The following is a 27,990-nucleotide window of genomic DNA, read 5'->3' as shown; positions in this document are numbered from 1 at the left end:
GGGCCCCGCCCACCCCTCGGCTACATAGGGGCTGGGCGGCGGCAAGAGCAGTGCCCGGGCGGTGCGCGGAGCGGGCTGGACATGGCTAGCGTGCGGGAGAGGGCGGCAGCTTTGAATCTCTGCGCCGTTTACAGCCCGGCTAGCAAGCCTCCGGGTAGGCCGCGGGAGGGGGGGCTGCGTCTCCCCCAGAGGGGTGGCAGCCGACTGCCCCTCACCAGCTTAGCCCTGCGGGGAGGGGGTGGCCCCGGCGCCGGCGCGTACCAAGCTCTCGCGGCCCTTGCCCCCACCCAGGCAGATCCTGGAAGATGGGGACTGTGTGGAAGGGCGTCCCGGGCCGGGGCTGTGCTCTGGGAGCGTGGCTTTCCGCCCCCTAGGCTCGGGCCCCCCTCAGGAAATGCCGGCTCTTGGTTGCCGCCCCTGCTTTGGATGCCGGGGCAAGAGCAGCGCAGGTTTCCTGCAACAGAGCCGGGAGGTGGCTTCCGCGCTGAGGAGTCCTGTTTGGGGTTGCCCATTTCAGGGCTGGCACCTGGAGAATTGCTGCCTTCAGAGAAAAACGTAACTATTTCTGCTCCCCACATGTACCCGTTGGGTGGTTAAGGGAGGAGTTAATGGTAATAGAAGAGGTTTGTATTTAGAAATACAAGTGCGTAGTCCTCAAGCTGGTTTGTGCAGAGAGAGGGTGTCTTTTGCTCTCCCTCCTTCTCTGATTTAGCTTTAACTTTGTAGAAACAAGCAGAAGTGACAGGTACAGCATGGCAAGAATAAGTGACTGGAAATGGCAGAGTGAACAAGCTGCTGCCTAGCTTGGGCTCTGTGCTGATCCATGACCTGTTGGTAGCATTGTTATTGAAAACTTCATCTTCTGCCAAACGGTCTTGTTCATGTGTTTCATACCCTTGCTAGAGAAGTGGTGCTGAAAGGGATGTTGAGAGGTCACCCTGTCTGTTCCACAGTGCTCTCGGGCAGGGAAAGCATCGCTTGACTTCCCTGGCTGATGTCTGTTTAACCTGTGTTCAAAATGTCCACTGCTGGGATTTCACAGCTTGCTTGGCTGGCCTGTTCGGGTGCTTGGCTTTTTCATATAGTTAAAAGTAGTTTATGTAATTTAGAAACAAAGCTCCATTGCTGCAAACTAAGCACTTTGCCGTTGATCCTAGCTCTAGTGAGCATGAGGAAGAATTAATCATCATTATCTTTTATGATAGCCCTTTACATGTTGGAAAACTGTTATATTGCTCCAGCCTTCAAATGTCTAGATTGAAGGACCTGAGGGTTTGGTTTTGTTTTGGGTTTTTTTTAAATCTTTTGGCGTAGATCCATATTTTCTGAACCTTTTTTTTTTTTAATTATTATTATTTCTTCTGTCTCCTGGATTGTCTCTGATTTCTTTATATCTTTTGTAAAGACTGCGTCCAGAACTCTCCAGGTAAGGCCTACCTTGTGCTGAGTAGAGAAGAATAATTGCTTCCTTTAAGAGGCTTCTTCTGTTAATGGGAAGGGAAGGGTAACAACTCTTACCATTGACTCACTTATCCCGTTGAGGGATATGAGGTGAATTGCCTTGTCTATCTCTGCTGAAGTATCAACCCATCTTGGCCTTTCTCAGCAGTGCCTTCTCCCCTTACCTCGTGTATTTAAATTAATTCCTGTGTAGAATACCTACTTTCTACAAGCCCATTTATACCCTCTGCTGAAGTAAACTATCTGTTGCCTAGGAAAGCTGATGCCTTTCTGAACCAGTTGTTCTCCAAGGCTAGAAATGGACATCACCAGATGAAGCGGATCAGCTGTGCCAGGATATGTCCAGGCACAGCTGATCTGCTTCGTTGGGCGAAATGCATATTGCCCAGTGTCCTTCTAGCTGATCTTGCAGGACAATGGGCAGTGTGTTCTCTAGAAGTGGGGAACTGGGGAACACATCAGGGAACTGGCAATCTCTGGGGTTCCTGGAGATTGCGGAGGGCGCATCTCTGGAAGTGGTGAACTTCACCCACTTCCAGAGACATGCACTGGAGATCCCAAGGGCATGTTTCTGGAAGTTGGGGAGGCCAGGATGCTCTGGTACAGTATGTTGTCTCAGGGCTGGGGCTGCCAGTCAGCTGATTGGAGCTTTTTGCCTCTGTGTTACTGCTCTGATTCTAAGCCGGAGTTGTAGTGGCTGAAAGTGGCCCATCTGTTAGATGTTTATTGGGCTGTATGAGACTAATTTATGATTTTGGTCCTGTGCCTAGTGCACTAATATCTAAGCAGTAGTCCTTCATTACTTCCTTTCCCATGCCCCATTGTCAAAGAGAAGTTGGCATTCTGTTGGCTACTTTTGTCAGATGCACAGTTTGCAACTCCTTGGTGTCTCAAAGTTGGCTGTCACCTGCAAAAGCTTATGCCTCTGAACCAGTTAGTTTCAAAGGTGCTACCCTGTCCTGCCTTCTGACTTCAGACTAACAGGGATAACTCTTTCTCAGTGCAGTTGATGAAATCATTGGGTCCTTAATGATTAACTTGCTGGTGGTCTCTAATTGCTTAAGGAGCACATAAGTGTGTGTATTTAACTGGTTCTGTATATACCCCATTGATTGTCAGTGGTGGATTGTACAAGGTACCTTCACAGCACAAAGGGCATGACTGATAAGGTAGAAGAGAACCTTAGCTAAAAATAAGCAGTAGGCTGAGGTCACTGGATGCAACCACCAGAGAGATTTGCATGCATGAAACCCATATCCAGTATCTGCACAGACTATTTTTTGCTGTGGGGAGTTTGCATTTATGGTTTACCCCTAGGATATATGTTGTAGGATATCACTTATCACTCTGAAATTGACATACCAAGCTATCAGCATCTCGGAGAACAAGTAGTTATGTTTTCCCTGCCTGTATGTTCTCAGGTTTCAGCTTGGCACAAAAGCCCTTTGGTGCAACGTACATATGGAGCAGCATTATCAATGCACTTCAAACTCAAGTGGAAGTTAAAAAGCGGCGACAGAATCTAAAGTGCTACAATGACTGTTTCATTGGCTCAGATGCAGTGGACATTGTTTTTGCTCATCTCCTGCAAAACAGATATTTTGGGGATATAGATATTTCTCGTGCTAAAGTAGTGCGAGTATGCCAAGCCCTGATGGATTACAAAGTGTTTGAAGCTGTTTCAACAAGAGTTTTTGGAAAAGACAAACGGTCTGTGTTTGAAGATAATAGCTGCAGCTTATATAGATTTGCAAATGCACCTAGCCCAATGGACAGCCCATTTGAAAAGGAACGTGGGCACTGTACACCTCAAAGGTTAGTGGTCAGCTGTACGTAAACATAACAGTAGGGAAATGGTGCTTATTTTTGTGGGTGGTATACTTAGTGTTTGTGGAAAGATGCTAGCCAATACCTTCCAACCATTGAACTAGTACAGTAAGTTTCTTACCTAGAGAGACTGCACTGTCAAATAAGAAAATAGTCTCCATATCTACTCAATCTTGTGACTGCTATCAGGAAGCCATCTTTGAGGCGGAGGTATGGACACTTACCTTTTAGGAATTGGACTGAGGCCATCAACTCCTTTTAGACATTGCAATTTTCATCCCATACACAAGATGTTTGTAAGAAACTTTCTAATGTGCATCTAATAGCAAATTGAATTAGAATGCATCAACCCAGCTAATGGGGAAACTTCAGAATCTAAGATGTGAAGCTGATATAATACCATTAGAAGCTATTAAGAGCAGAAATGGGGGGGGGGGATACTGTTTAAAACTTCTTTATTTTGAAACAGGATAATTTTAGTAGAATAATTGCATTTGATGAAAATGTGATATTTATATCAGGCAGAGTGCTTAATCATGACTTGTTCCTACACATGCATCTGATGTATTCCAAGACCTTTCTTTTCCCATAGGTATAAATTTATGAGTGGCTTTTGTGGTGTGATGGCATGAGCATTATCTGAAATATGCTGGGCTGCTTCTACTTTTTTATGTAGAAAAAGATGTAATGGTACATATCATTACAAGAATTAATTATGTGGGCTGTTACACACAGAGCAGAATGTATGCCTAAAATGGAAAAGTTTTCAAGCTGTACTAAAAACTGACTTGACACAAAATGGGGAAGATTTTGAAATCGGGATTGGAATGATGCTTACAGCAGAAATTATTTGTCAGCTGAAATTGCTCTGCTGTTTCTTTTTCTACCTACAGCAGATGGTTAAGAAGAAGATACGACTTGTAAATGCAGCTGGCTATGACTGGAACCCAGTAAAGCATCAATATAAGTGCTGGAGATATGGGGGGACAAGGCCTGATGGGCTGTTTTACATTCATTTATGCTTGTCCCACAGACTGTATCTCTGTTATGTAAGAAACAATATATTGCTAGTGAACAGTTACCACCACACAAACTGTATCCTAATTCTAATAACTCTTCTGCTGGGGGAGAAGAGCTATAGGTTCATCCCTTTATTTAACCTATCCCCCTACAACTGTAGGGGGATTTGCCAGTTCCAGGTCTGAACATGGAGGGGAAGATCCATGCACTCCTGGGTCTTTTAGCTTATGTCTATGATGTAGCTTCCTTTATGTGCTGACTCTGACTGTAGGGCAGGAAAGATGGAAAAGCAACTTCCAAAAAATCACCAACTGCTTTCTTGTTGGCTACATACATGGGAGCTAGGAAGAAGAATTCCAGTGAAGCCGGGATATTGGTAACTTTCTTCCTTCACTCCCAGAACTATGCATCTTTGCCCTAGTACTACTCTCTCTTTCTCCATATGCTAGTGATAGGGCAATGAAATTAACTTGGCAGCTTTACTTCTATGATTTCTTAGACTGGATCAGAGCAATCCAGTATTTGGTACAGCCAAGTCTTAGAAATATCCATTTAGGATGTGGGTTTTTTGTTTTCCACTTGTAACTTACAGAAATATTTAGTAAAGTATTTGCCCTTCTAAACAGAAATAGTTATGACTTGTGTGCATAACTAATTTTCATATGTAAATATTCCTTTTTACTGAATTTCTGATTGGATTGCCCTTTCTCTTCATCTCAGACATGGGAAAACAGAATTATTTAATCCCACTCAAATAAAATCAGAAAACTTGGAAGATCTCTGGAAAAACTTGAGACTGCAGCCTGCTAACACCCTGCAAGTAAACATCTCTGAAGTTTTGTCTCCTCACGGTAAGCAAAATAAGATGCCATAGGTACTTGTGAGGCGAGAAGGAAGGCAATAACTGTGGTATGACAGGTGGAAAACTTTCCAATCTTAAATTGGAGGGAAGATGTCAGACTATCAGAATCCAAGATAGAACAGCTCCTCAACACAATGTTCTCCTTTTGTTTTGAACAGTGTGTTTCATAATGCACACAGAAGAAGAGTCTAGTTTGTCTCAACTCTCAATAATAAATGTACAATTCCCTGAAAGAAAACATACAACTGTTGTGAAGCTGGCATGACTTCAGCACAGACAGTTTAGCATAATTAGATTAACCCCTTTTCTTAGCCTCCCAAACACTTACAAATACACCTAGTACCCACCCCCCTTTAATTGCTGTATTTAAGACTGTTCAAAACTGTTGGTGAAAGCTCTCACTCTTATGTCTGAGTTTTGTGAGGAGTCAATAAAACTTGATACTGTGCTATTGCTAGTATCCTCCTCACAATTGCTAGTGTAGTTCCTTTTTTTTTTTCTCTCAGTTGTAATTACTAATTTCCCAGAAACTCCAGAGCAGGCAAACCAGATGACCTATAGAGCATCTGTGAGTGAAAGCTAATGTAGTAGGGATCTGCTGTAAGGGTGTCACTTTGAGCTCTAAAAGCTACAACAGGTCTTTCTGTTTCCACAAATCCCTATTAGCACGCTGTGTGTGCAAGATTCCTTTATCTGTGACAAAGATTGCTTGCAAACTTAGAGTGTAAAGTATGTCAGGCATTTCAGACCTAGCCAGAGCAATTCTCCTACTCTTGAAGCTGGCTAAACAAATCTATAATTCTTTCTTTTCTTTTTGCTGTGATAAAGTGTACTTAAAGCTGATAAGGGACCTATACTTAAACTCCTTGCTGTGGGAACAGCTCAGCCTGTGAGAAGAGGGAAAACTTGTAACTTGTCTAATCCCTTTTTATGTCATAATTTTGTTAGCTGGCTTTCATCACTTGTTTTGTACCCTCTGTCTCACCCAGTTATCAATGAAGTATGGCAAGAACAAACAATCGCTCGTCTCCTGCAGCTTGTGGACCTTCCACTTCTTGACTCTTTACTCAAACATCAAGAGATTGGGCCTAAACTTCCCCAAACAAAGAAAGATACTGGCTACATCATCACAAGTAACTATCTGGATAGAGAGATTCTCAAAGCTTTCAATGATGCTCAGTAAGTAGAAAAAAATTAATTGAAGGGACAAACTTTTGACTAATTTCCTTTCTAAGTTGTGAAGAAGTCAAGAACAGTGGATCTGTTTATACCAGTTTGTCCTTGGGTGCTATTGTAATGAATATGTTGATGATCCATCTTCAGTACTGCACAAAAGAGAGAATGGATATGGTACCTCTTCTATTTGCTAGAATTGACTGTGTTGAATTGTGATACAGTATTTGCTAAGCTAAAATTGGATTCAACAGAGACAATAAATGCTGACTTATGGAAGACATCTGAAGGCACTGATAGTTAAATAAGGAACAAGTGCCTAGAAGTCTTAGTATTCCTCCGTGGTAATCAAATGCTAAATCAAATGAGAAATGAGTAAAGCAACTTTGCAAGTAAAAGTCACCCTTGGGGATGTCAAGGCAGTTTAACTTTTTTTTATTCTCTCTGCCTTTTGTTCCTGATGCATAGATTTGGAATAGGGGTGTCCAACACATCCAGCTCTACAAGACACAGGATTGGTCCTATGAACCCCCCTACCTCCCTGCGTACCTGATCTGATAGCCACTCCAGCCAGTCTGGAGTGGCTAGAACAGGCATTACATATGCTGCAGTCTGACCAGAGTGGCAGCTGCATTACATGTGGTGGCCTCCTGGGCTAGACTGTATTGCATGCGACTCCTGCTGTGGAACATGCATTGCACATGGTCTAGCCAGTCCAGGACCCATGCTGCATGTGGTGCTTGCAGGCACAGTGTCTCAGACTGGCTGGAAAGGGCGCTGCATGCAACATAGGCCGTAGTCTGGCTGGAACAGAAACTATGTGGTGGCCACTTCAGAATCTGCACCATGCTGTTGGATCGGGTATACTGGGGGTGCAGGGGAGGGATCAGTGGGTCTAACCTGTCCAACACGTGGCATGGCACAGGGCCAAGACTAGGGCAGTATTGGAGTCCAGATGGCAGGGCTCTGTGCAGTGGATTTGGGACATAGGTTTGACACCCCTCGATTTTAGAAACTACTTTCCAAGTAAGCAAACTAGCCGAGCTGTTAAGTTCTAAGTAAGTAACCAGCGCTCTTCTACATGTGAGAGATCCCAGTGGTGCTCAGCCTACAATTGTGGGCTGAATCTGGTTGTTGGGGCTCCCCCTGGGTATGGAAACTTGGCACCAGAGGAGTATTGGTAGTGTTAATTGCTGTGGCTCTGCATTGCCACCACTCCCCATCCCCATGCCCTTGAATTTCTGGACCTGTGGGAATCCCTGCAGGCCTGATGACAAGGCCCCATGTACCTGTGCATGTTGTTCTATGGCTTCCTCCAGTGTGCTAAGCCATGCCAGCAGGTTGAATTGCACCAGCAGACTGAACCCACATATTGAACCCATTGTAGATATGACCCATATGGTCTGGCCTGTGGACCGGCACTGCCCTCTCTCATTAGGTCCTCAGGGTCCAAAATGTTGAGCACCAATGTACTATTCTTCGCAATGGTGACTCTAAGTATCCTTCCAGTCTGTGCTGGCTTCTTCTTTGTCTGTGGAACTACTTATTTGGCTGAAGATTATTTATTCCAGTTGTGTTCTTTGACTGGAATGTTCTGGAGCATATACAATGGGAAACTGGCTGGGAAGTAACTAACTAAATTCCCTCTTTTTTTTGTTTAATGTGTTAGCAGTATCTCTTAGTTTAAAACCAAACCTGTGGGCATGGCAGAATTGGGGTATGACTGCTGTGTTAACTCCTGGAACTTCTGGAGTCCAGCATTGTTACGTAGTCTTATAATTCTGGGAGTTTGTAAACTTCTTCCCTCTTTTTATTTTGGTTCTTGTAAACAAATGGCTACTGCTTTGAGATTTATAATGAATTTAGCTTTGAACATTTAATGCTTCTACTCACAATAGTTTAGTAACTTCTTTGGGCTGGGGTTGGGTGAACAAAAAGAAAACAGGGAAGGGGAGGAAAGGGGAAGGTCTCTGATTAAGTATGAGAAAGCAATGAGGATAAATGGCCATGTTTTGCTATATAAATCCAAACCAAAAACTGAGCTGATTTAAGTTTGTATCATTTGTCATTCTTTTAGATTCTGGAAACGCTGAACAATGAATGAACAAACTATATTTTAAAGTATGTTTAAGTCGCTTCAAAACTAAAATGAGGCTTGGCCAGAAATGTTTGTTTCTTTTACTGTGCTATTAAAAAATACAAAAAATATGAAAAATTCTTTTATCCAAGCGAGATCAATGTTCATATTTCGTTGGGAGCTATATAACCTAAAACATAGGATACCAACAATGTGGCTTTATTTTGCTTTGTGTGATGTAATGTAGCTGGACAAATAGAATACTAAACTCCTTCGGAAAACAACCAGAGGTGCATACAGTTGCAACTTCATCCTAAACTACTAATCTGTGTTCGTAGTCTATGACTAGTGCTCTCATTTCAGAGCCCTTGTACACTTCTGTTTTAGCAATTGGGTGTAAGGCAGAACAGGCTGACACCTTAAAGACTTAACTGGTTCAGAGGCATAAGCTTTTCCAGGACACAGTTACAGCGTCTGATGAAGTAGGCTGTTGCCTACAAAAGATTATACTTCTCTGAACCAGTTACTTGATAAGACCCCTCCTTCCACCCCCCCCCCCCAGTAGATGGTACATCTATTGCACAATTACCACACTAATTGTATGATAAATTGTGACGTGGCACACACTCTAATTTGTCATCGATAAAGGTGGCAACAAGCAGCAAACATGGTGAATGAGCCTCAGATATTCTGTGATAAATGTAGAACATCTTTTTATAGCTTGTTTTGTGTTGGGCTCTAATTTGAATTTTTGGCACATTGCACATTAAACGAGAGGGCTTCCCTGGTCCTCCAGCATCCCAGGATTTACTACTCCCCCTTTTAAATTTTTTGGCTTTTGCCAAATAGCTAAATTGTTTCCAAATTCTGTTGACTGAGCAGAGCTCAGTCATTCAACACTGTGTGGTGCTGTCACTAGAAAGTATCCTCCCTTCCAGACTCTTCAGATACTCCCAAATCCATGACTGGCATCCTACGTGCAACCCCAGAGGCATGGTCTCACTTGCCCCTAGGCAAAAGGCCATAGGAGCAAGCTGGAGGGAAAGCCTGGGTAATTCCTGTACCTGCCACCAGGGCTGTCAAACACAGCCCGCAGCTGCCTGCAGAAAAGGGAGGAAGGGGATAAGCTCTCTACTCCCTCATTCTGGCTAGCAAACTGGGACTGGTGAATCACAATGACCTGGTCCCGTGCAAGGACCATGCCCCTTACAGAGAGCTGGAGTGACCAGTTGATCAGTGTGGGAGGGAGCCAGGTTCCTGGGGCTTGACCCTTTCCTAGGGACATCCCTGGAAACCTGGGCTATAGATGGCTCAAAAACATTTCAGGATGCCAGGCTGCAGGCAGGCTCCTTGGAGCTAGACAGTAGTGTTTGCTATCTGGCTTACTGATAGCCTCCCCTAGGGGCGGAGAGTTATGGAGCAGCCCTCTACTGGACCCTGTCTGGAGAACATGCCTTGTGTCATGCTCTAGATAGGGGGCTTTGAATATATGGCTGCCCATAGCACTTCACTTATTTTTTGTTGCTACAAACTTTGTAGTTCAGCAAAAATAACGGGCCTGCAGTGCCACTATCATGCCTTCTGCCTGACTTAGACTAGCACAGATAACTACCTCTCTCTGCTTAGCAGTTGGGAATTTACTCTTTTGTAAGCATCCGCCTAGCCCACAGAATGCAAGTAGCTGTCTAACGTTTTATTGACAGATCTGTCTGTAATGGTTCTTTCTAGGACAGATGAATGGCTCTCTGCAGCAATAGATTGCTTGGATTATCTTCCTGATCAAATAGTGGTAGATATAAGCAGAAACTTGCCTGATCAACCTGACAAAACAGAGGCATGGAAACTACTGCTGTTTGATACTATTGGTGGCTACTATAGTCAGAAGGAGCCACTATTAACCCATGCATCTGATATCCACACAGGAATTGCAGAGCTGCTGGGTAAGTGAAATGAAGATGAGATTCTAGGTTTATCTGGTAAATAGATTGAAGGACTAAGTACTTGGTTATCAGATTTGTCTGTAGGCACCATAAAGGAGTAGTATCTTCCTAGTGGATAATTTTTGAGAGCTGAGAACACTAGTTTAGGAATTTGATCGGCCAGATTGTCCTTAGTTGTATACCTTGTGTGGGCACAGCTGTGCAAAGTGTATGAGAAACTAACATTCTAATCTGCACAGAAATTAATGAGTTATACAAGGTAAAGGAATAGATCAACCCTGAAACTTGTACATGTGCAATCCTACAACTTCATTTTATAGATAAATAGGTGGTTCTTTTAAGCCTTGTTTAGATTCTCTCTGGATGTTTGTGAATTTAACCTAGTAAAGCTTCCCCCTACTCCAATATAGGCAACATGTGCTTTTTTAAGCCATCTTCTCACAAGATAAAACATACCTCCCCTTTCCCCCCCCCCCCCCAAACAAAAAACAAACCCAAAACCAAACCAAGACCCTTTAATCTCTGTTTTTAAATATGCAGCTTCCTTTAATGGGTAACTTCTAATGGTTGTTGTGAGTGTGAATTCAGAAACATGTATGTATAGTCAATTCTGATTTAGCTCTCCAAGAACAGTTTGTAGGCTTACGCTCCTGCTATTATCTTTGTGTTTTGTCTCAGTGAATGGAAAGACTGAACAGGCTTTAGAAGCAATTCAGCTCTACTTAAAGCTTCTGAATAGCCAAACTAGAGAGGAGTTCAGAAGGTTGTTGTACTTCATGGCTGTTGCAGCTTATCATTCGGAGCTCAAGTTGCAGAAAGAGGTAAAAGGCAAAGTTGCATAAACAATGTCAAAGATTGCATGCCTACATCAGTATGAGGCAAACAAAACTCTTGTGGCAGAGGCAGTATCTTTTATTAAACCAACTGAATAGTAGCAATTGGACACTGTCAGGTAACAAGGGAGGTAAATGTCTGTACCTCCCTTGCATACTCACAGAGCAACCTTGTTTAAAATGGACTGTTTATATTCAGGGGAACCTTGCCATCTTTTAACTCCCCTTTGCAAAATGAAGCTTCATTTCTACCTGGGAGAACATTTGCAATCTTTGAATTCTCCTTTGCCTGAAGAAGGGTGTTTTGGGCTTGAAAGCTTGCAAAGAAAAAAATATTTTTGCTAATATTTAGTTGGTCTAATAAAAGATATCGCCCCTACCACAAGAGTTTTGTTTGCCTACGTCAGTCTGATGCTTCTATAATTTTCCCTGTAGATGTGTGTAACTAAGACATTTACCTCAGTGCGTGTTCAATATTGAGTTTTATATATAAAAACGTAGTTCACAGAAACTGTCTTTATTTGCTACCTATGATGAACCGAAAGGGAAAAAGTTACTGTGGTATCCTTTAGTCTACCTTTTTTCTTTTTTTCATCCTCCTCCCCCCCCCCCCCCCTTCTCCCCCTATTTAGACTGATAATAGGATGGTTGTGAAAAGAATGTTTTCTAAAGCTATCGTCAACAATAAGACCTTATCCAAAGGAAAAACTGACCTCCTAATTTTGTTCTTGGTAGATCGTCAAAAAGATGTTTTAAAGGTAAGACCTAAAAAGCATCCATATTATACATTTGAACTACTTTATCTTAAATAGTATTAACTGAATGTATTTGGGTTGTCTCCTCTCTTTTTATTCAAGATCCCAGGGACACTACATAAAATGGTTAGTGATAAGCTGGTGGCTATACAACAAGGTCAAGATCCCAGTAAGAATACAGGTAACCACTTAAAACTTTCTACAGTTTTAAACAGTTGTTTTTTTGTTAGAGTAATTCTTACTATCCAGATTTTAAAAAGTAGCCTCAAAGTACACACAGATTCCTTTTTCAGGTTTGGATATGTAGTAAAAAGAACTGGGCCAATGCAAAGGGGCTTCAAGTGACAATTTGCAATTTTATTTTAAATGCAAACTTGCTTGCAAAATATAGGATGGCTAGATAACTCTCATGGCTTGCAAGCAATCTGAATGTCTTTCTTATCTGTCTTCAGGCTACACCTTCTGCCAAAAACTTGATGAGGGGGAATATCGCAGCAATACAGAGAAGACTACAAAAGATGAGTTGTTATCTTTGCTAAAAACCATTGATGAAGATTCAAAACTCTCTGCCAAAGACAGAAAAAGACTGCTAGATCAGTTTCATAGTAGTAATCCAACTATTTTTATGCAGTATTTTGGTGACAGACTTACTAATATGTGTGTGTAACTAAAAAATAAATGTGAATTATGTTCTATGTAGTAGTATCCAAAAACACCTAATATATTGTAAATTTTGTATTCCAATAACTAATAAAGTTAAATTTTGTGGAAATGAGTAGAACTTTATTTCTAACAAGTTCAATTAATCTGGGGCCTCGTTTGTATTTATGAAATCGTAATTCTTAAACTATAGTGCAGTGTTGCCAGCAAAAGGGCACTAAAGTACATGAAGCCAAGCCTATAGTAAGAAGCACTTTACGTTTGCACTTCATGTAGCTCCTCAGTTCTGACTAAGCTAGCTGACAACCAACTATCAACTAAGCTCAGTTCTTGCTATTGCAACTTTAAGGCCAGGCTGAAACAAGGCTGTTTGTAGCCTAGTTTTGTCACCACATCAATAGGGGCTGCAGGCACCAAACAGAATCAGACACTTGATTAAGTGTCTTAAGCCTATGGGCTTGGCTTCATTAGTCCCTGAATGGTTTTTTTTGTTTTGTTTTGTTTTTTTCCCCATAACTTCAGCATTCAAAAGAAGATGTTTTTGTTTTAAAATCAAAACTGCATTAAGGAAACTTTGGACTAACTTTTTAGGGCCAAGCAAGTTTAATTCTGTATTTGAAGCAGAAGGCAGGGAAGGGTAACTGGTTCAGGAAGGCGTACCACTTAATCTGTAAGGTGCTAGCCTGCCTTGCCTTCTGCCTGGATTTTTAGATTCAGACTAATATGGCTAGCTACCTCTTTTTCTCTCTCCAATATTTGGAGAAAATGATTAACTTGCTTGACCCTGAAAAGCTAGTACTGTACAAAGAAATGTTTGCTTTATGTTGTAGTTTGTTTTGGGTGGTTTTTTTTTATGTTTTGTTGGTTTTTTTTTTTTTTTTGTTCCTCACAACAAATTGTTCGTTCTTGATTTTTATCTTACTTTTAACTGACCTTGTGAGAGAGATGGTTCAAATTAACATCTTTCCTTTTTTAATGTGTGTAGTGTTTTTTGTTTTGTTTTTTAATTGGAGCAGTACTACAGTAGTGTGCAAAGCTTATGTCTAAAGATCAGTTGCTTGCTATTTCAACTTGTATTAGACTGCTAATTAAACTCTCGTGAAGATGTTTCTAGTTCCCATTTTGGACAAACTGGCACAAGTCTGAACAATATATAAGGGAAATAACTTAAGTGTCTGATCCTTTTGGGTGCCTACAGCCCCTATTGATGGGGTGACAAAGCTGGCCGGCAAACAGCCTTGTTTCAGCCTGGCCTTAGAGTTGCTATAGTAAGAATTGAGCTTGGTTGATAGTTAGTTGTCAGCTAGCTTAGCCAGAACTGAGGAGCTACACAAAGTACACATGTAAGATGCTTTGTTACTGCATAATGGTTCCTAGTGGTTTTCAGTTAGTGCAAAACTTGTAGTTACAGTTGACAAGGAACAAGCATGAGAAGACTGTAGTTTGTACAGCATCAACACATATGATGTGTCCACATCAATCTACAGGGAAAACCTAATGCTGCATAATCCTGAGTCTCTCTGCATTTTCTTCTGTGCCACTAAAGACTGACTGACTACCTTCCTACAATCTCCCTAATGGCAAAGACCCAACCTTGCCTTACTTGGAGTTGAGAGTTTCAACAATCCAACAAGTTTGGTACCAGAAACATGCTTTAATTCTTGATGCATCTTCCTTGCAGTACAGCAACTCTAACCTTGCATTTTTGCTGTCAGGCTTCACTGGGTGTAAAATATAACTACTGTTGGGGGGGACCCTAATATTTCTCTGAGCAGAGTAAGAGTAGTGGAATTTAGTTGTCTTTATTTCTAGTTAAGTTATCCACTCCCAAAGAAAGTTGCAGAAATACTTAAGCAAAAAAACAGTCCACCTGTGCTTCTCTGGGTGCCAGTGAGTACATTGACACATGCACTGGAGTTTATTGCTCTAGGCTACTAGCATATCATGGTGAAGTTTACTGCTCCTGGGCGCTGCATTTGAATGTGTGCCTAAGACTGCCGCATATTGAGCTGGTTCAGAGCAGCCCCAGCTGGTGGGGAGGGGGGTGTCAGCCTGCCACCCTGGGGCTGCTCCTACCCAGTTCAGTGTGATGTAGAGAGACTGATTGGGGCACAAGGGTGCTCCAGTGTGGAGCTAGCCAGCAGGCAGCCCTGCACTGAAGCATCCTCATGTCCCAGCCAGCCCCATCAGCATCTAGATGTGCATTGTTGCTCACAAAAGAACTCCACCACAGAATAGTACTTGTATTTTATAAGTACTAACCTGTGGCAGAGTTAATTAGTTTCTTGTAGCCTAATAGGGTCACATGTGTAGGTGTTGAGACTTTTTACTTTGGAGCTGATTAGCCAGCTCCACAGTAAATGTCTTGTGTAGAGGTACCCAGTGACTCATTCCCTAGCTCTTACACATGCATTTTTCTGAAGATGGGCTATACTTGACACCACTCAATCAAGCTTAAGTCTGTTGACTTCAGGACCCACAACTCTCTTAGGGGGACATTAATCTATTCTGAATTTAGCTACATTAGGTATTGCTGTATTCTTACTAGGTTACTCTTCAGTATTAATTGGAGCTAAGTGGCTGAACTGTGTACCTGACAGATTCACAATGTGCATCTTCTTTTTGAGATCTAGTACATTATTATTGATACACTTTGTAGTGGCTAAAGATTGACTTGCTATTATGAAATTGATAGTTCAACATATCCGCTCTGCTGCTTGATGGAAAATACAGAGCATTGCAGATTGAAAGGTAGGATCATACATGTACCACAAAATGCATGTTGTTGTTCTTGGTGGAGCACAATGCATTGAAACGAGGTCTTAACGGAAACTCAGTCTAATTCTAATGACAGTTGCTCTTTATGAAGCCTTACTGTTTTGTACATCTAAGAGTTAAGGTAAGCATGAGCTATTTATTTCTGTGTAGTATCCTGTTTGGTTGTGGTAGCAAGATAGCTGCTTCTTTTTTTTTTAAAGCTAGTATGATGACACTTTTTTTTTCTCCAAAATGCACTGACTTGAATATATAAATCACTTTATTGCATGCTGGGGAAGGAGAAGGGACTGCAGATGTAAGTTGGTAGGATCCAAGACTCTTGGACTACTTATCTATTCCCCTCCCTTCTCCTTGCTCCCTCTTAAACTTCTAGTTGTTTTCCACTTATTTGGAGCAAGCAGTAATTGCTTCCTCTTCCTTACAGAAAGATTAAATTTAAGGGTAAGTTAATTGATCATTTACCTCTTTGCAATTTTGAAAAAACTTAACTAGTGACAAAATCCAAATTTCGCCCTCTTCATGTAATTGGTAGCTATGCAGTTGCATGGTACTAAGTGTTTTAATGCTTTTTTTTTTTTTTTTTTTTTCTTCTTCTAGTTTTAAACAAGTCTTCTGTTTTTAAAAGCCTGTTTTGAGAGAGAATGTTATTTGGCACCTTCCAAAAGTATAATGAATACAAGTTTAAATTCTGTGTGTGTGTGTGTGTGTGTGTGTGTGTGTGTGTGTGTGTGTGTTCGTTCCACTTCATCTGTTTCCTCTGTGCTACAATTTATTAACGAATCCTGTTCCTTTTTAACCTGGTACTGGGGAACCTGTCTGTTTCTATTCATAGAACTTGTTCTAAAACCCATCTCTCTTCAATATTACCTAGTCCAAAGGGCCGGCAGTGCCAACTGTGGTGGCTCTTGTGCTCTATGCATCTGCCCACTCTAACACCCTATACTCACTTTGCAGCTGCCAACATATTTCAACACCAACATTTGCACGTAAGGAATAGTTGTGTTCTGTGACTTACAGGAAAAAAATCAGCAGTAATTGGTTCTTAAAAGGGAGGTTGTTGAATTTATTTGAATTCAGTAAATGTTTCAGGCATAAGGATAGAACATAGCAACCTTCAAAGATTATCCAAGCTTGACTGAGCCTAGTCCAACATTCCTTTTTCTTTATCTGGTTGTAACACTGAGAATTAACACAGAACCGATTTACATGCTAAGTTTTGACTTGAACTTAATCTAAAGGCCTTGTTCAAATATCTGATTATTGAAAAGGTTCTATTGAAGTAATGGTAAATAGAGAAAATGCACTATCAGTAGTGAACAATGGTCAGGCTGCTTTCTGTAGGCAAACAAAACAAAATAGTAAAACATTTACTCACACTGCAAAAGCATACTAAAGTGACAGTCTTATTTAGTTGTTTTAAAACTCTTCTCTATTCTTGTCTGCAGCCCTAGACAATGAAAGGTGTATGTATATCAAGACAGACAAGGTTATTTTAGTAAATATGATGTCTTTTTTTTTTTTTTTTTTTATTAGTCCAACTAAATAGTTGGAAAAATTCTTTGCAAGCTTTCGGGTATAAACAACCTTCAGGCAAAGGGAGGCTGAGGTGGGGGGTGGAAAATCCTCATCTTTTTCAGAATGTCAGACATTCTGGTCATACCTGGGCAAAATTTCCTCCCCTATATTTCCCTTCTAAAATCCCTCTGACCAGCTCTTCAGGATACTCTGAGAAGCTGGGGCACCAGCTGTTATTCATTTAATACTTACATGCAGGTGCTTTTTGTAAGCATAAAGTGTCACTCTTTTTGAAAGGGTGAAGCCAAACCACAGCTTTGACATGCTGGAGTTCTGCCTTTAAATGTACTCTGCCTTCTGGCATGCTTGTGCTTTGTCATGAGAAGTACAGGGGAAATGCAAGTGCACACACACCACCCCTAGTACAAGTTCTTTATGTTTATAAAGATACTTCCTTATAAAATAAGGCAGGAAATTTTACTTCCTCTGCATAAGTACGTGTGATTTGGGGTTTTTGTCTTGTTTTTGTTTTTTTTCCCTTTCATCTTTAGAAGTCCACATTTTGCTTGTAACTGAGCTACAGAATTCATTTGGTGTTAAAAATAACCTTCCCCCCCCCCAACATAAAAAAAAAAAAAAAAAAAAAAAAGCACAGAGAGCAGATACTCTACCATAAGATGAAGTTTTATAAAACAGCCTTGATATACATATCTTCCATGTTATGGGGGTGTTTTGGTTGTAGCTGTGTTGGTCTAAGGACATAGGCAGACAAGGTTCTTTGGGTAAATGTGATATCTTTTATTAGACCAACTAAATAGTTGGGGAAAAAAAATTGTTCTCTTGCAAGCTTTTGGGTACAAACATCCTTCTTAAGGCCGAGAGAGACTCTTTATTATATAGTTGATTCTGAGATGAAGGGCATTTCCCCCCCCCCCCAAATTCAAGTGTGTGGTGAGGGTGTGGATGACAAAGTCTTGTCTTGGTGTCAGATAATTCCAACTGGAAGCTGTGGGCAGCAGTGGTGCAGAGCCTGGCTCAGCCAGGGACAGCAACAGCCATGTACAGATTGCTTTGTCCAGTGGCTGCTCCCTACCAGTGAAGGAGACAGACAGGCAGGGAGCACATGCTAGAAGAGTAGTCTGTATGCCTGTTGCTGCTGACCTGGGCTCCCAGCTGGAGTTGTCTGCTGATGCAGGCACCAGGGAAGCTGCACAGTCACTCCTGCCCTACATGGCAAAGAACAATTGTGGCAGTACACAAATTCCTCCTTCTAGTGCAGTCCCAGCCACTGGGGCAGATGGGGTAGGGAAGGAGGAACCTGCATGCTGCCAGAGCTTCTCCCCGTGGTGTGAGGCAGGACCAGCTCTGGGGCCTCCCCTGTTGCTCCTCTCTATCAGCTGGGAGTTAGACAGCTTCAGCTGGGAGCTGTGAGGAAGCAACTATGCAGGGAGCCCAGCTCAGCCAGGGACAGCAGCTGTGCACAGGTTCCTTCTTCCAGCATCTGCTCCTTGCCAGGGAGGGGGTAGGAGAGGGGAGCCAAGCAGGGAGCAGACATGAGAAGGAGGAACCTGCGCACCATTGGAATCCCTGGCTAAGCCAGGCTGCTTGCACAGCTGCTTCCTGCAAGACTGGGTAGGAGTGGATGGAGCAGCACTGGGATTCTATCTGTGCCTGGATCTGCTAAGGACAGCAGGAAGGGGAGGGGGGCCTTGGGAGGCTGGCTCCCCATGCCCCTGCTGTTCCCACCACTTGCTCTGCTGCCACTGTTTTCCTGCTGTAGCAGTGTGGGAGACAAATTTACAACAACCCTCCAGTAATTAGATTCTACGTGTGAAAAATTGAAACCATTTTTCTAATTTTCCACATTTAGAATCTAATTATTGGAGTGTTGTCTTAAATTTGAAATGGTCTTGGGTTTGGGCAAATACTAGAGGTGCATCAATATTGGTTGCCTATCGGATTGACACCAGTTTTGAAAAGGGAATTTACATTATTGGCTTTTCTCTCTCCATTGTAGCTAATAATGTTCTCTGATTTGATTAATTATGCCTTTTGTCTGGGGCCCCTGGATGCCTGGGCTCCCTCCCACAAGCCAGGGTGATTCTAGATGCACCTTCATCTCCTTACCAGTGGGTCGGGCTGGAGCAGAGCACCTGCCATGGTGTCCCAGGCACTGGTGCAGTGTGGGCTGGGGCCACAGCAAATGCCATAAAAGGTGCAGATATGACTGGGGCAGCGAGGGGCCGGCGAAGCTGAGCTGCCTGGCCTGGCCCAGCCTAGCATGACTCAACCCTCCGTGCCCGGAACTCTGCATCCCAGGGCCCTGGGGCAAAACCTGGCTGGGACAGCTGTTCTCCAATGCTGTGTGCTGCAGGGTCCTTCCCCCAGTGCAGAGTCAAGCCTGGAGACCAGGGGTAGCCTCAGGCTCGGGGACCTGCTCGTAGGCTGGGGTTGAAGGGCAGGGGCTGTCACTGGCACGGGTCACTCTGACATGTGCTCTGGGAGTGTGTGTGTGGGGGGGGGGAGCAATGTTTTAAACAGAGCAGCTCTGAGAGATGCTTTAATTAAAGTGCCACTGTGTCTCCTGTATCGGCATCCCCATGCTTAGAAATGATGGTGTGGGTGCTTGAAGCTGTTCAAATGAGTTCTAAGTTCATTACTGATCCAATAACCAAAATCTAGTATTGACCAATGTGGCTGGTTAATAATTGGCTATTGCAGGGGTTTTCAACTTTTTTTTTGAGCAGTACCCCCAGCAGCTGGTTGAGGAGGGGGGGAGGGTGGTGGTGGCATGGGGTGGTGGCAGCTGTGTGCAAGCTTCTCCCCATGTGTCCAGCTGCTCGGGTGGCACCTGTTTGGCCTGCAGAGGGGCGCCGCTGCCCTCACTGTGCCCCAGCCCTGCTCCTGTGGGGGGGTGGTGCTCCATCCTTGCCTGCCTATATGCCCTCAGACCTTTCAAAGTACCCCTGGGGGTATGCGTACCCCCAGTTGACAACCCTTGGGCTACTGGTATCAGCTGAGAGTCTTTATCGGTGCACCCCCTAGTAAATGCAGTATTCTTACAAAGTCCTGATATACTCCAGTTTTTCTTAGCTGAATAGGGTGGCTGGCAGGAAAAGCAAACTTGCTTCAGCTGCATAACCCAATCTGAGATCCAGATAAAAACAATGGACTTGACCCAAGAGGCCTTTTCCCATCCTGTCTTCTGTGGTCAGAGGATTTCCGCTGCCCAGAGGAGTTCCCTAAATTGCCACTTATTAGGGGCTGTGGTTGGATCTGTTACTGTAACTAGTTAAATAAAGAGATGATGTTTTCTAAAATGTTGACTTCGTGGCCTTAACAGAAAGTTCCTTCTGGTTTGGTTTTTGGTTTTTTGGATGTGTTGTTTGTTTTTTTTTTTGTTGTTTTTTTTTTTTTGGTCCACAAATCAATGGATACTGATATTGCAATTGGATCTAGCGCTGAAAAAGTAAAGGAAACCTTTGCATAAATAATCAGAAGCCAGAAATATTAGGAGCAAATCAGCTTTTCAAAAGACTAATGTATAATGATGTCTACTCAAAAATACAGCAGCAGCTGCTTCCTGAGGTAAGTCTATGCTCCTACAGGTTTTGTCAAAGCTGCTGTTACTGGGGCAGGAGTTTAGGTAGCTCCATCCCCCATGTCTGCTTTCTCTAGACTGAACTCATAAGTGTCAAACTCCAGCCATGCATGTCAAATGAGGGGCACAGGGCTGCTCTACAGATTGCATTGGACCCCTGTGCCAACAGTGCATGCCAGCACTGGTCTCAGGCACACTGAGCAGTGGGGCATGTGCTGCATGACAGGCTGCTGCCTGCTGCCTCTGGTGCAATGGACCTGATGCGCAGATGCTGAAATGCCCTGTGGCTGGGTCCACGAAGGTGGTTTGCCTTGAGTATTCCTGGGGATAACTGTTCTTCTGGCGTGGCTTAGTAGCCGCTGAGGTGTGGGGGTTTAAAGCCAACTTCATGGAAATGTGAGGCTCCTACCTCACTTGCTTCTGTGGTCATAGCGCTTAAGGCAGGTGAAGCCTTCGGGTTTGGATGCCCCCAAGCTCTGGGCTGGGGCCTGCACGTGCCCAGCAAAAGCTGTTGGAAATATCCGAAGCCCCTGTTGGGGGTGGAAGATGTTTGCTGGCTGTAGGGCGCTTATGGTTCTAGACTGCCTCACAGCTTTGAACTTGATTTTGGCTGGGAACACACACAATTTTTTTTTTCTTTTTTTTAAACAACTCCCCCTCTCCTTCCCCCCCCCCCCCAACAAAAAAAAAGCAACAACCACCACCAAACCAAACCAAACCAAACAACCCACCCCCCAGCCTTCTGTGATGCATGAATGCCCCAGTGCGGGGCTCGCGGCCTACGGGGTGCAAGCTGCCCTGAAGACCTGCTCGGTGGGCCCAGCACAAGACCCAGGGCCGGCGCTGGGGGTCTCATGCAGGAGGTGTCTTTGGGCGCCGCGACACGCTTGCTACGCGTGGGCCTGGGGCCCGGGCCCGAGCGTCTTACTGCCCGGCCCTGCCCTGAGCGCCGCGGGGCTCCCTTCCGCACGGCCGAGCCCAGACTGAGGTAGGACTGCGCAGCCCGCGCTGCTGGGGGCAGCAGAGAACGGCGCAGCCCCGCCCCGCCCCGCCCCGCCAGCCAGTCCGGCGGCCTTAGCGCTGCGTGTGCGCAGGGGCGGGGCAGGCGCTCGCGGGCTGCCGGCTGCTGCAGTGCTGATCCGGCACGACCCGGCCCTGTATCGTGGGCGCCGCCGCCGCCGCCCGGGTAGGTGCTGAGTTGGGACGGGACGGGACGGGACGGGATGGGGGAGATTGCAGCTTGGTGCCCCCCGGTCCCTATGTTCCAGCAGCACCCCCTGGCCCCAGCCCCGGAGAGCCCCGGGCTTCAGGGGCCTGGACCAAGCCGCAGGCAGGAGGTGCCAGCTGTGCAGGGCCAGGCCGGGCGGCCCACACGCGTGTTCCTCCCCCTGAACTGCAGCCCTGCGAGGGAGTGTTTGAAAAGGGCCACCTCTCTCCTCTTCAGCCTTTTCAGCAGTAAGGCAAGCGTTGGCCCTGCTTCCAGAGCAGCACAGCCGAGTCAGGGGCCTGCCTGCCTGTGTTTCGGGAATGGTGGCTCGGATTCAGGGTTGATGTCATGCCGCTGGGTGACTCCGGTGGGGGGTGCGAAGCGACGGGCTCCTTTGGGAGCGAGTGCACGCAAGGGGTCTTGCGGGACAGAAGGTGCTGCCGGCGGGTTGGAAGAAGTATCATCGAGCTCTGGTTGCCAGGGCCCACTAGCTGCATTCGTGAAGCCTCCTGGCAGACGGGAGCCACCAGCAGGAAAGATGGTTGCGAATAAGGGAACTCGACCAGCAAGCGCGTCCACTTGCCTTGTTGCTGAGTAGGCTGGTGATCAAATGGGGTAGCCCTTCTTCAACATCTCCTTGCACTAATGTAGTCAGTGGTTTAAAAACATTTCTGCTTCCGGGAGGGGGGAATTGCACAGCCTTGCAATAACAGCCCCTGGCCTTTTGCTTTGTGGGCACTGGCTGGTGAGGGGCTGTAGCATAGGCCTGATGGGCTATTGTGAAAGAATCTAGGAAAGCTGGATCTTGTAGTTCTCTCCCACTGATGTACTGTGTAACCCCGAGCCATTCTGTGCCTCTGTTCCCTGTTCATAAATGCTTCCCCTACTTTCTTGTATTGGCTGATTAAAATGCGTTAATGGTTATGACCTGTCTGGCTACTGGTCAGAAAAGATATATACATAAAGAAAGGATAAACAGACAGATGCTAATGCACTAAACCGGCTCTCTTTCAAAGGAAGCAGCAGTGGGAGTTTAGGGGGAACTCCCATTATGAGACTAGATAGCTGGAGCTAGTGGTTCCAGTGTTTGTTTTTTGGGTCAGCAGACTGCTAGCAGGCCTGAAAATACTTTGCTGGTCACCATGCACCCTTAAAATTGAATATAATATTGAGTCATCTTTGGCTCAGGACAGTTCACAGTTTGGGAGATTCTGATATAATCTACTGAATGTATAAAAATGTTATACTGTGGCTTTTATTCCACCAGAAGGCAAACTGAATATTATATTTGTCACTTCTCTCCTCTTTGTTTAATGGGATATATCCGATTTGTTTTAGTTCTTTTGAAGCACCTATAATTTATAAGTACCTTCTAGATCAGGGGTGTCAGTTTTTCCTGCCTCTTCCCAGAGAGAATCCAGTCTGGGGAATCCTCACAGGCTGGATCTGGATGTGGTGGCAGTGGGGGTTAGTACAGCTGTTATTTGCCCCCTGCTGCTGACATATGCATGATGGGGCTCTGTGCCCTGGATTTAGAAGGCAGGCCCCATTCTTGAATTTCCAGCCCTGTGCCCCCCCATGACATGATGTGGCTTTGTGGGCTGGATTTGGCACTCCTCTTCTGGTGGCTTTATTATTAGACATCCTTCTGGTTGTTGCAGTGTTTGAAATCCTTCATTCCCTAGGGCTAAGATCCAGTGTTGCTCATCTTTCCACTCCTGGTACATTCTAGTATCTTGCCCTTTTCTAGCTTACATGCTGGGGACATGGTGGCTCTGGCACTTGATTGGTGCTGGGGTTTCTACTATAGCCGTGACTTTGTTAGCCGTGTGTCAGCCCTGGGGACTAGCGCTAGCTGCAGCCCTGTGGGTTAGAGAGGTATGAACAGGGCTTTCTGGAATCATACCTGTACCAACCAGCACAAGGGCATGTTGATGTGGGCACTCTTTTTTGATGTGCTTGCCCTGAATATGCATGCTGAATGATTCAAAAGATGGAAAATAAGACACAAGAGTTAGTCGTTGTTTTGAGTTTAGATGAAGAATGGCTAGTGCATGGTGTGAGAAAAAGGGAGTTAAGCCTTTTAGCTCTTGGTCAAGGGTATCAGACCAACACTACCTGCCCTCCAGCCAGATCTGGACAACAGGGCTAGATCCTTGTAGGCTAGCTCCAGATGCAGTGGCAGGATGAGCTGTGACCACAGGGGTTACACAGCTGTTGCTTGATGCACTGCCCTCTTCCTGCCTGTTGCCAACATACATCCCCATAGGGGTTCTGTACACTGGATTTCAGTGGTGGGCTCTGCCCTTGCTTGTCTTCCCCTGAATTGTCAATGCCTCTGGAAGCCCAGATGACGCAGCTCTGTGGGCTGGATCCAGCCTGCAGGCTGTAGATTTGACACCCTTGCTTTCAGTTGTAAATTCTAAATTTGGGGAAGGATGGTCTTGTAATTAAGATACTCTAGTGAGGTTCTGTTACTGGCCCGTCTATAGATTTGGCAAAGTCATTAAGGACATGGCTACATTGCGAACTGAAGATGTGAGCCTTGCATGTTTGGGTATATTTGTGATGGATATAATTTAGCTGTTGTGGATTAATTGCCTCACACTAACCAGTTTAGCCACCAAACCATACATACCTAGGGTCCACAGAGGCTTGTACTCTGATTTCTAGCTTACCCTGAACCCTGTGGTACCATGTCTTCACTCCTATGAGTATCTGTGGTAGCTAGGTTAGAGCTGCCAATGCTGCAAATCCTGTTTTTGTTTTGCTGCCAAATCTTGACATCTGAATTGTCAAGGTTTCTGGGATAAGAACTGTCTCCTAATCTATCTAAGGGTAAGTACAATATCTAGCACAGTGGAGCCCTTCAGGCACAATTGTGTTACCAAATGTAAGTTGTTGAGTTCTCTATGTCCTCCCTACATTAAGGTAATGTAAGCAGGCTCAGTCTCTTAATGGCTGTATAAAAATGTAAACCAGCTTCTTATAAATTCCTTGGTATCACTTGCTCTTGGTGTATGCTCATCCATACAGGCTTTGGGCTCCTGGTTGCCTTTAATAGCCTTGGCATGCTTCTGGATCTGTTTTACTGCTGGCAGCTTCTCTTTTCCATGTTTTGCAGCCAGCAATATTAAGTGCAAAATGTAAAAGTTTTTTCTTTTTAAGTTTTATCTAAAGGATATTTGTGAGATGGGAAGTCAGGAAGATGCTGGATACTTGATTTTAGAGAGATTATATATTTCTAATACTGTACTGTGTTTCCAGCTTCCCTTAACCCACTTAAAGTTATGACCAATAAATAGAAATTTACTGTTTCTTAGGATGTTTTTAAATTGAATATATGTAAATTACATCTTTCAGAGGACAAAAAAAATATCTGTGAAATAGTTGAAATTGTTGAAGGGGACAACAAAGACCATTTTTGTAGCGTACTTAGAGTGACATAATACTATACTGTAAAATCCCACATCTAATAAACAACTTAGAGCTGTAGAAATTATAGTGCATTTTACTTTTATTGTGTTTAATTAACACTCCTTACTTTTTGTGGATGAATCATAGCTCTTACAAGGAAGTAAATTTTAGGGGCCAGATTCTACATTGGTTTCTCTCCCCCACTTTCTTCTTGGTTCAGTTGGCTTCCTATTGATTACACTGGGGGTGGGAGGTTTAATAAACAATTGCAGAAATTAGTTTTAGATCTAGAATACATTATGAGCAAAACACTTTATTGTACTTCTTCAGAGGGAGCATGTATAATATTAAGGTTAAACACTTCTAACTTTGTCATTGTTTTTATAAAAAAAAATGTATACATGTCTCTCTCAAAAGTCATACCTATGTGACCAACCTGAAAAGAACAAAGGAGATTTGTTTTCCTCTCATCTATGCATATTTTAGTGAGAAGCAGTAAAAAGAATCTGATCTTTGAGATCTTATTTGGAATAAACATATATTTGTGGGAAACTACCTCAAGTATTTTGGGGGCTTTTTTAGGGTTAAAAAGAATAAAGGGAAAAAAAATCTATAGAAATGACATGATGTCTGATGATGCATTTATAATCAAATAGGGAATTCTTCTTGTTTTGTTTGTTCTGCAGCATCAAAAAATGTTTTAGATTAATTTCCTTCCTGTTCTGTGTTCTTTTTTGGAGAGGGAAGGGCGAGAACGCGTCAAAAATGTCATCTCAGGATCCTGACAAGCCATGTACAGGTGAAGGAAAATCGAACGATTCAGCAGGTACACGAGAGGACAGTTTGGACAACCCAGATCAGTCCATTAGAAAAAGGATACGACAAAGTACCTCAAGTCCAAACAGAGACAACACGTCACAATGTAAGTTAATTTATTATTAAAAGAAGTGGGATTTATATTTTCTTCTTTTTATAACAACAAAATTACATTTCCTTAGCGTCCTGCTTCCTATACAAGGCTCACTATATACTGTGCAGAAATATATATATTTTTCCCTTTCTTTTTGGGGGTTTTCTAGGTTGTGAGGCAGCGCATAGGCAGCTTGAGTACGGCTGTTATCTGTTAAAGTAGGTCTTGTGCTGTTCTTTCTACTCTGTATTGAATCAGGCCTCTGGTTTCAGAAGGCCTTCATTTCTCCCTGAAGCAGGTTGGTATTACAGTTATAAATAGGAAATACATTCCAGAAATGAAAGTTGTTATGGAAAAATTGAAAATTATTTTCTTGCCATATTATAGCTTTGCTATCTTTTCTCTAAATTTCTCCCCAACATAAAATTGCCATCCACCTCCTCCTGAAGAACAGTTGTTCCTTAGTTCACCGTTTATAATTATTGGGCCAAATCCTGGAACCTTTACTTAGCATTGTGGCAAACTGTTTTTGAGTAAGATATTTTGCATAAAGAAGGACTTTAGGATTTGGCTGTTTGTCACTTTCTAAATAATTCTTTTTCTTTGCTGTGCATTTGACATCTGTATTGCAGAGAGCAGGGATTTGAATTTAGGCTCTGTACTCAGTATTCTGTCCAATTACTGTGTGCTAAGGAAAACAGTTTTTAGTGTTTTTAGCAGTCTCTTTTATTGCTCATTGGGATCAGCATTCAGAATTCTTGTGTGAAGGAAATGGTTGTGGCGTTTGGTTGGCTTTTGAGGGAATATGTAATTTATGTTGTAGGGCAGGGTGAGGTCTGCTGGAGTCTCCTATGAATATTTAAAATGATCTTTAGAATATTATAGGTTCAATGCTCGACCACTCTGAGTCATAAAGTTCCTTCTAATTGCCAGCCTGAATTTTCCCTTGCTACAGCTTCAGGCCGTTGGTCCTAGTCCTGTCCCCTGTAACCACAGAGAAAAGCCAAGTCTCTATCCTCTCTCTAATTGCCCATCACTTATTTGAAAACTATTATCAAATTCCCCCTTGGTCTTCTCTGGGTTAAATAACCTTAGCTCTTTCAGTCTTTCCTTGTAAGTACTGCTTCCTAGGTGCATAATCATTTTTGTTTCTCTACATTGGACTCTCCAATCTGTCCACATCCTTCTTAAAGAGTGAGGCTGAGAAATGGACACAGTACTTTAGGTGAGGCCTCACCACTACTAAATAGAGCAGAAGATTCACTTCCCTAGATTTGCAAATGTCACTTATGTTAATACAGCCCAGGTCGCCTCTTTTGCAACAAGAGCACCCTGTTGGTTCATTTTCAGTTTCTGGTCTACCATAACCCACATGTCCTTCTCTGCAGTAGTGCAGCCTATCCAATCATTCCCTAGTCTGTATTTGTGAATGTTGTTATTCTGTCCCAAATGCAGGACTTCATATTTGTTCTTGTTGAATCTCATCTGATTGATTGCAGACCAGTTTTCCAATTAATGCAGGTCATTCTGGATCCTAGCCCTGCCCTCCAGAGTGTCTGCAACTCCACCCAGGTTGGTGTCATCTGCAGATTTGCTAAATGTGCCCTCAGTCCCATCATCCAAGCCGTTCATGAAGGTGTTAAATAGTACTAGACTGAGGACAACCCTGGGGAGCCCCACATGAATGCCAGTATTCCCACAAGCATGTGACAACATCTGTTGTAAACTTGTTTCTTGAAAGGTTGTTGGCAGTAGAGTCACAAGGTCTGCTTATGCCTAAAGACAACCAGAAAGCAAAGGGGAAGAAAAATGCAAGATACTTAGTTAAAAAAATTACTTGTGTCTTAAGTATTTTCAGGATCAGATCCCAACATAGTGTGTTATGGATATGGTGCTTACATGATCCAGTTCATTTGAACTTTCTGGACTGTTACACTATAGCACTGTTACACAT

General features: G+C 43.5%; 2 protein-coding genes across 4 annotated transcripts in view; both read left to right on the top strand.

Moving 5' to 3' along the window:
• Positions 1-6: 6 nt before the first annotated feature.
• Positions 7-12,720, top strand: DEPDC7 (DEP domain containing 7). Of its 2 annotated transcripts, XM_006259487.4 has the most exons (9): positions 9-154; positions 2,883-3,276; positions 5,029-5,159; positions 6,160-6,349; positions 10,149-10,360; positions 11,039-11,181; positions 11,826-11,951; positions 12,051-12,129; positions 12,401-12,720. In XM_006259487.4, the coding sequence occupies exons 1-9, from the start codon at positions 82-84 to the stop codon at positions 12,613-12,615; spliced, it is 1,563 nt and encodes a 520-aa protein (XP_006259549.3). In that variant the 5' UTR covers positions 9-81; the 3' UTR covers positions 12,616-12,720. The 2 variants fall into 2 exon arrangements, with proteins under 2 accessions (XP_059578694.1, XP_006259549.3); XM_059722711.1 differs by lacking the exon at positions 11,826-11,951 and having other exon boundaries at positions 7-154.
• Positions 12,721-21,587: 8,867 nt separating this feature from the next.
• Positions 21,588-27,990, top strand: part of TCP11L1 (t-complex 11 like 1) — a 41,456-nt gene continuing 35,053 nt past the window's right edge. Inside the window, exons 1-2 of one of the 2 annotated variants that reach the window (XM_014602287.3) lie at positions 21,588-21,688; positions 25,867-26,048. In XM_014602287.3, the coding sequence (XP_014457773.2) occupies positions 25,892-26,048 (157 nt within the window). In that variant the 5' untranslated portion in view covers positions 21,588-21,688; positions 25,867-25,891. Of the gene's footprint in view, positions 21,689-25,866; positions 26,049-27,990 lie in introns of those variants that run through there. The other variant, XM_019476777.2, reaches the window with a different exon arrangement.

The sequence above is a fragment of the Alligator mississippiensis genome, chromosome 2, assembly GCF_030867095.1.
Source record: "Alligator mississippiensis isolate rAllMis1 chromosome 2, rAllMis1, whole genome shotgun sequence".
Lineage (NCBI taxonomy): Eukaryota > Metazoa > Chordata > Crocodylia > Alligatoridae > Alligator > Alligator mississippiensis.
Note: the sequence above shows the minus strand (reverse complement) of the source record. Positions and strands in the feature narration are given on the sequence as shown.

What these genes read in the sequence shown, in the direction of transcription:
- DEPDC7 (XM_006259487.4), top strand. Translation starts at nt 82, where the DNA reads ATGGCTAGCGTGCGGGAGAGGGCGGCAGCTTTGAATCTCTGCGCCGTT. An exon ending in AGCTCAAGTTGCAGAAAGAG is followed by an intron (nt 11,182 to 11,825) that starts GTAAAAGGCAAA and finishes CCCCCTATTTAG; the next exon opens with ACTGATAATAGGATGGTTGT. An exon ending in GTCAAAAAGATGTTTTAAAG is followed by an intron (nt 11,952 to 12,050) that starts GTAAGACCTAAA and finishes TTTTTATTCAAG; the next exon opens with ATCCCAGGGACACTACATAA.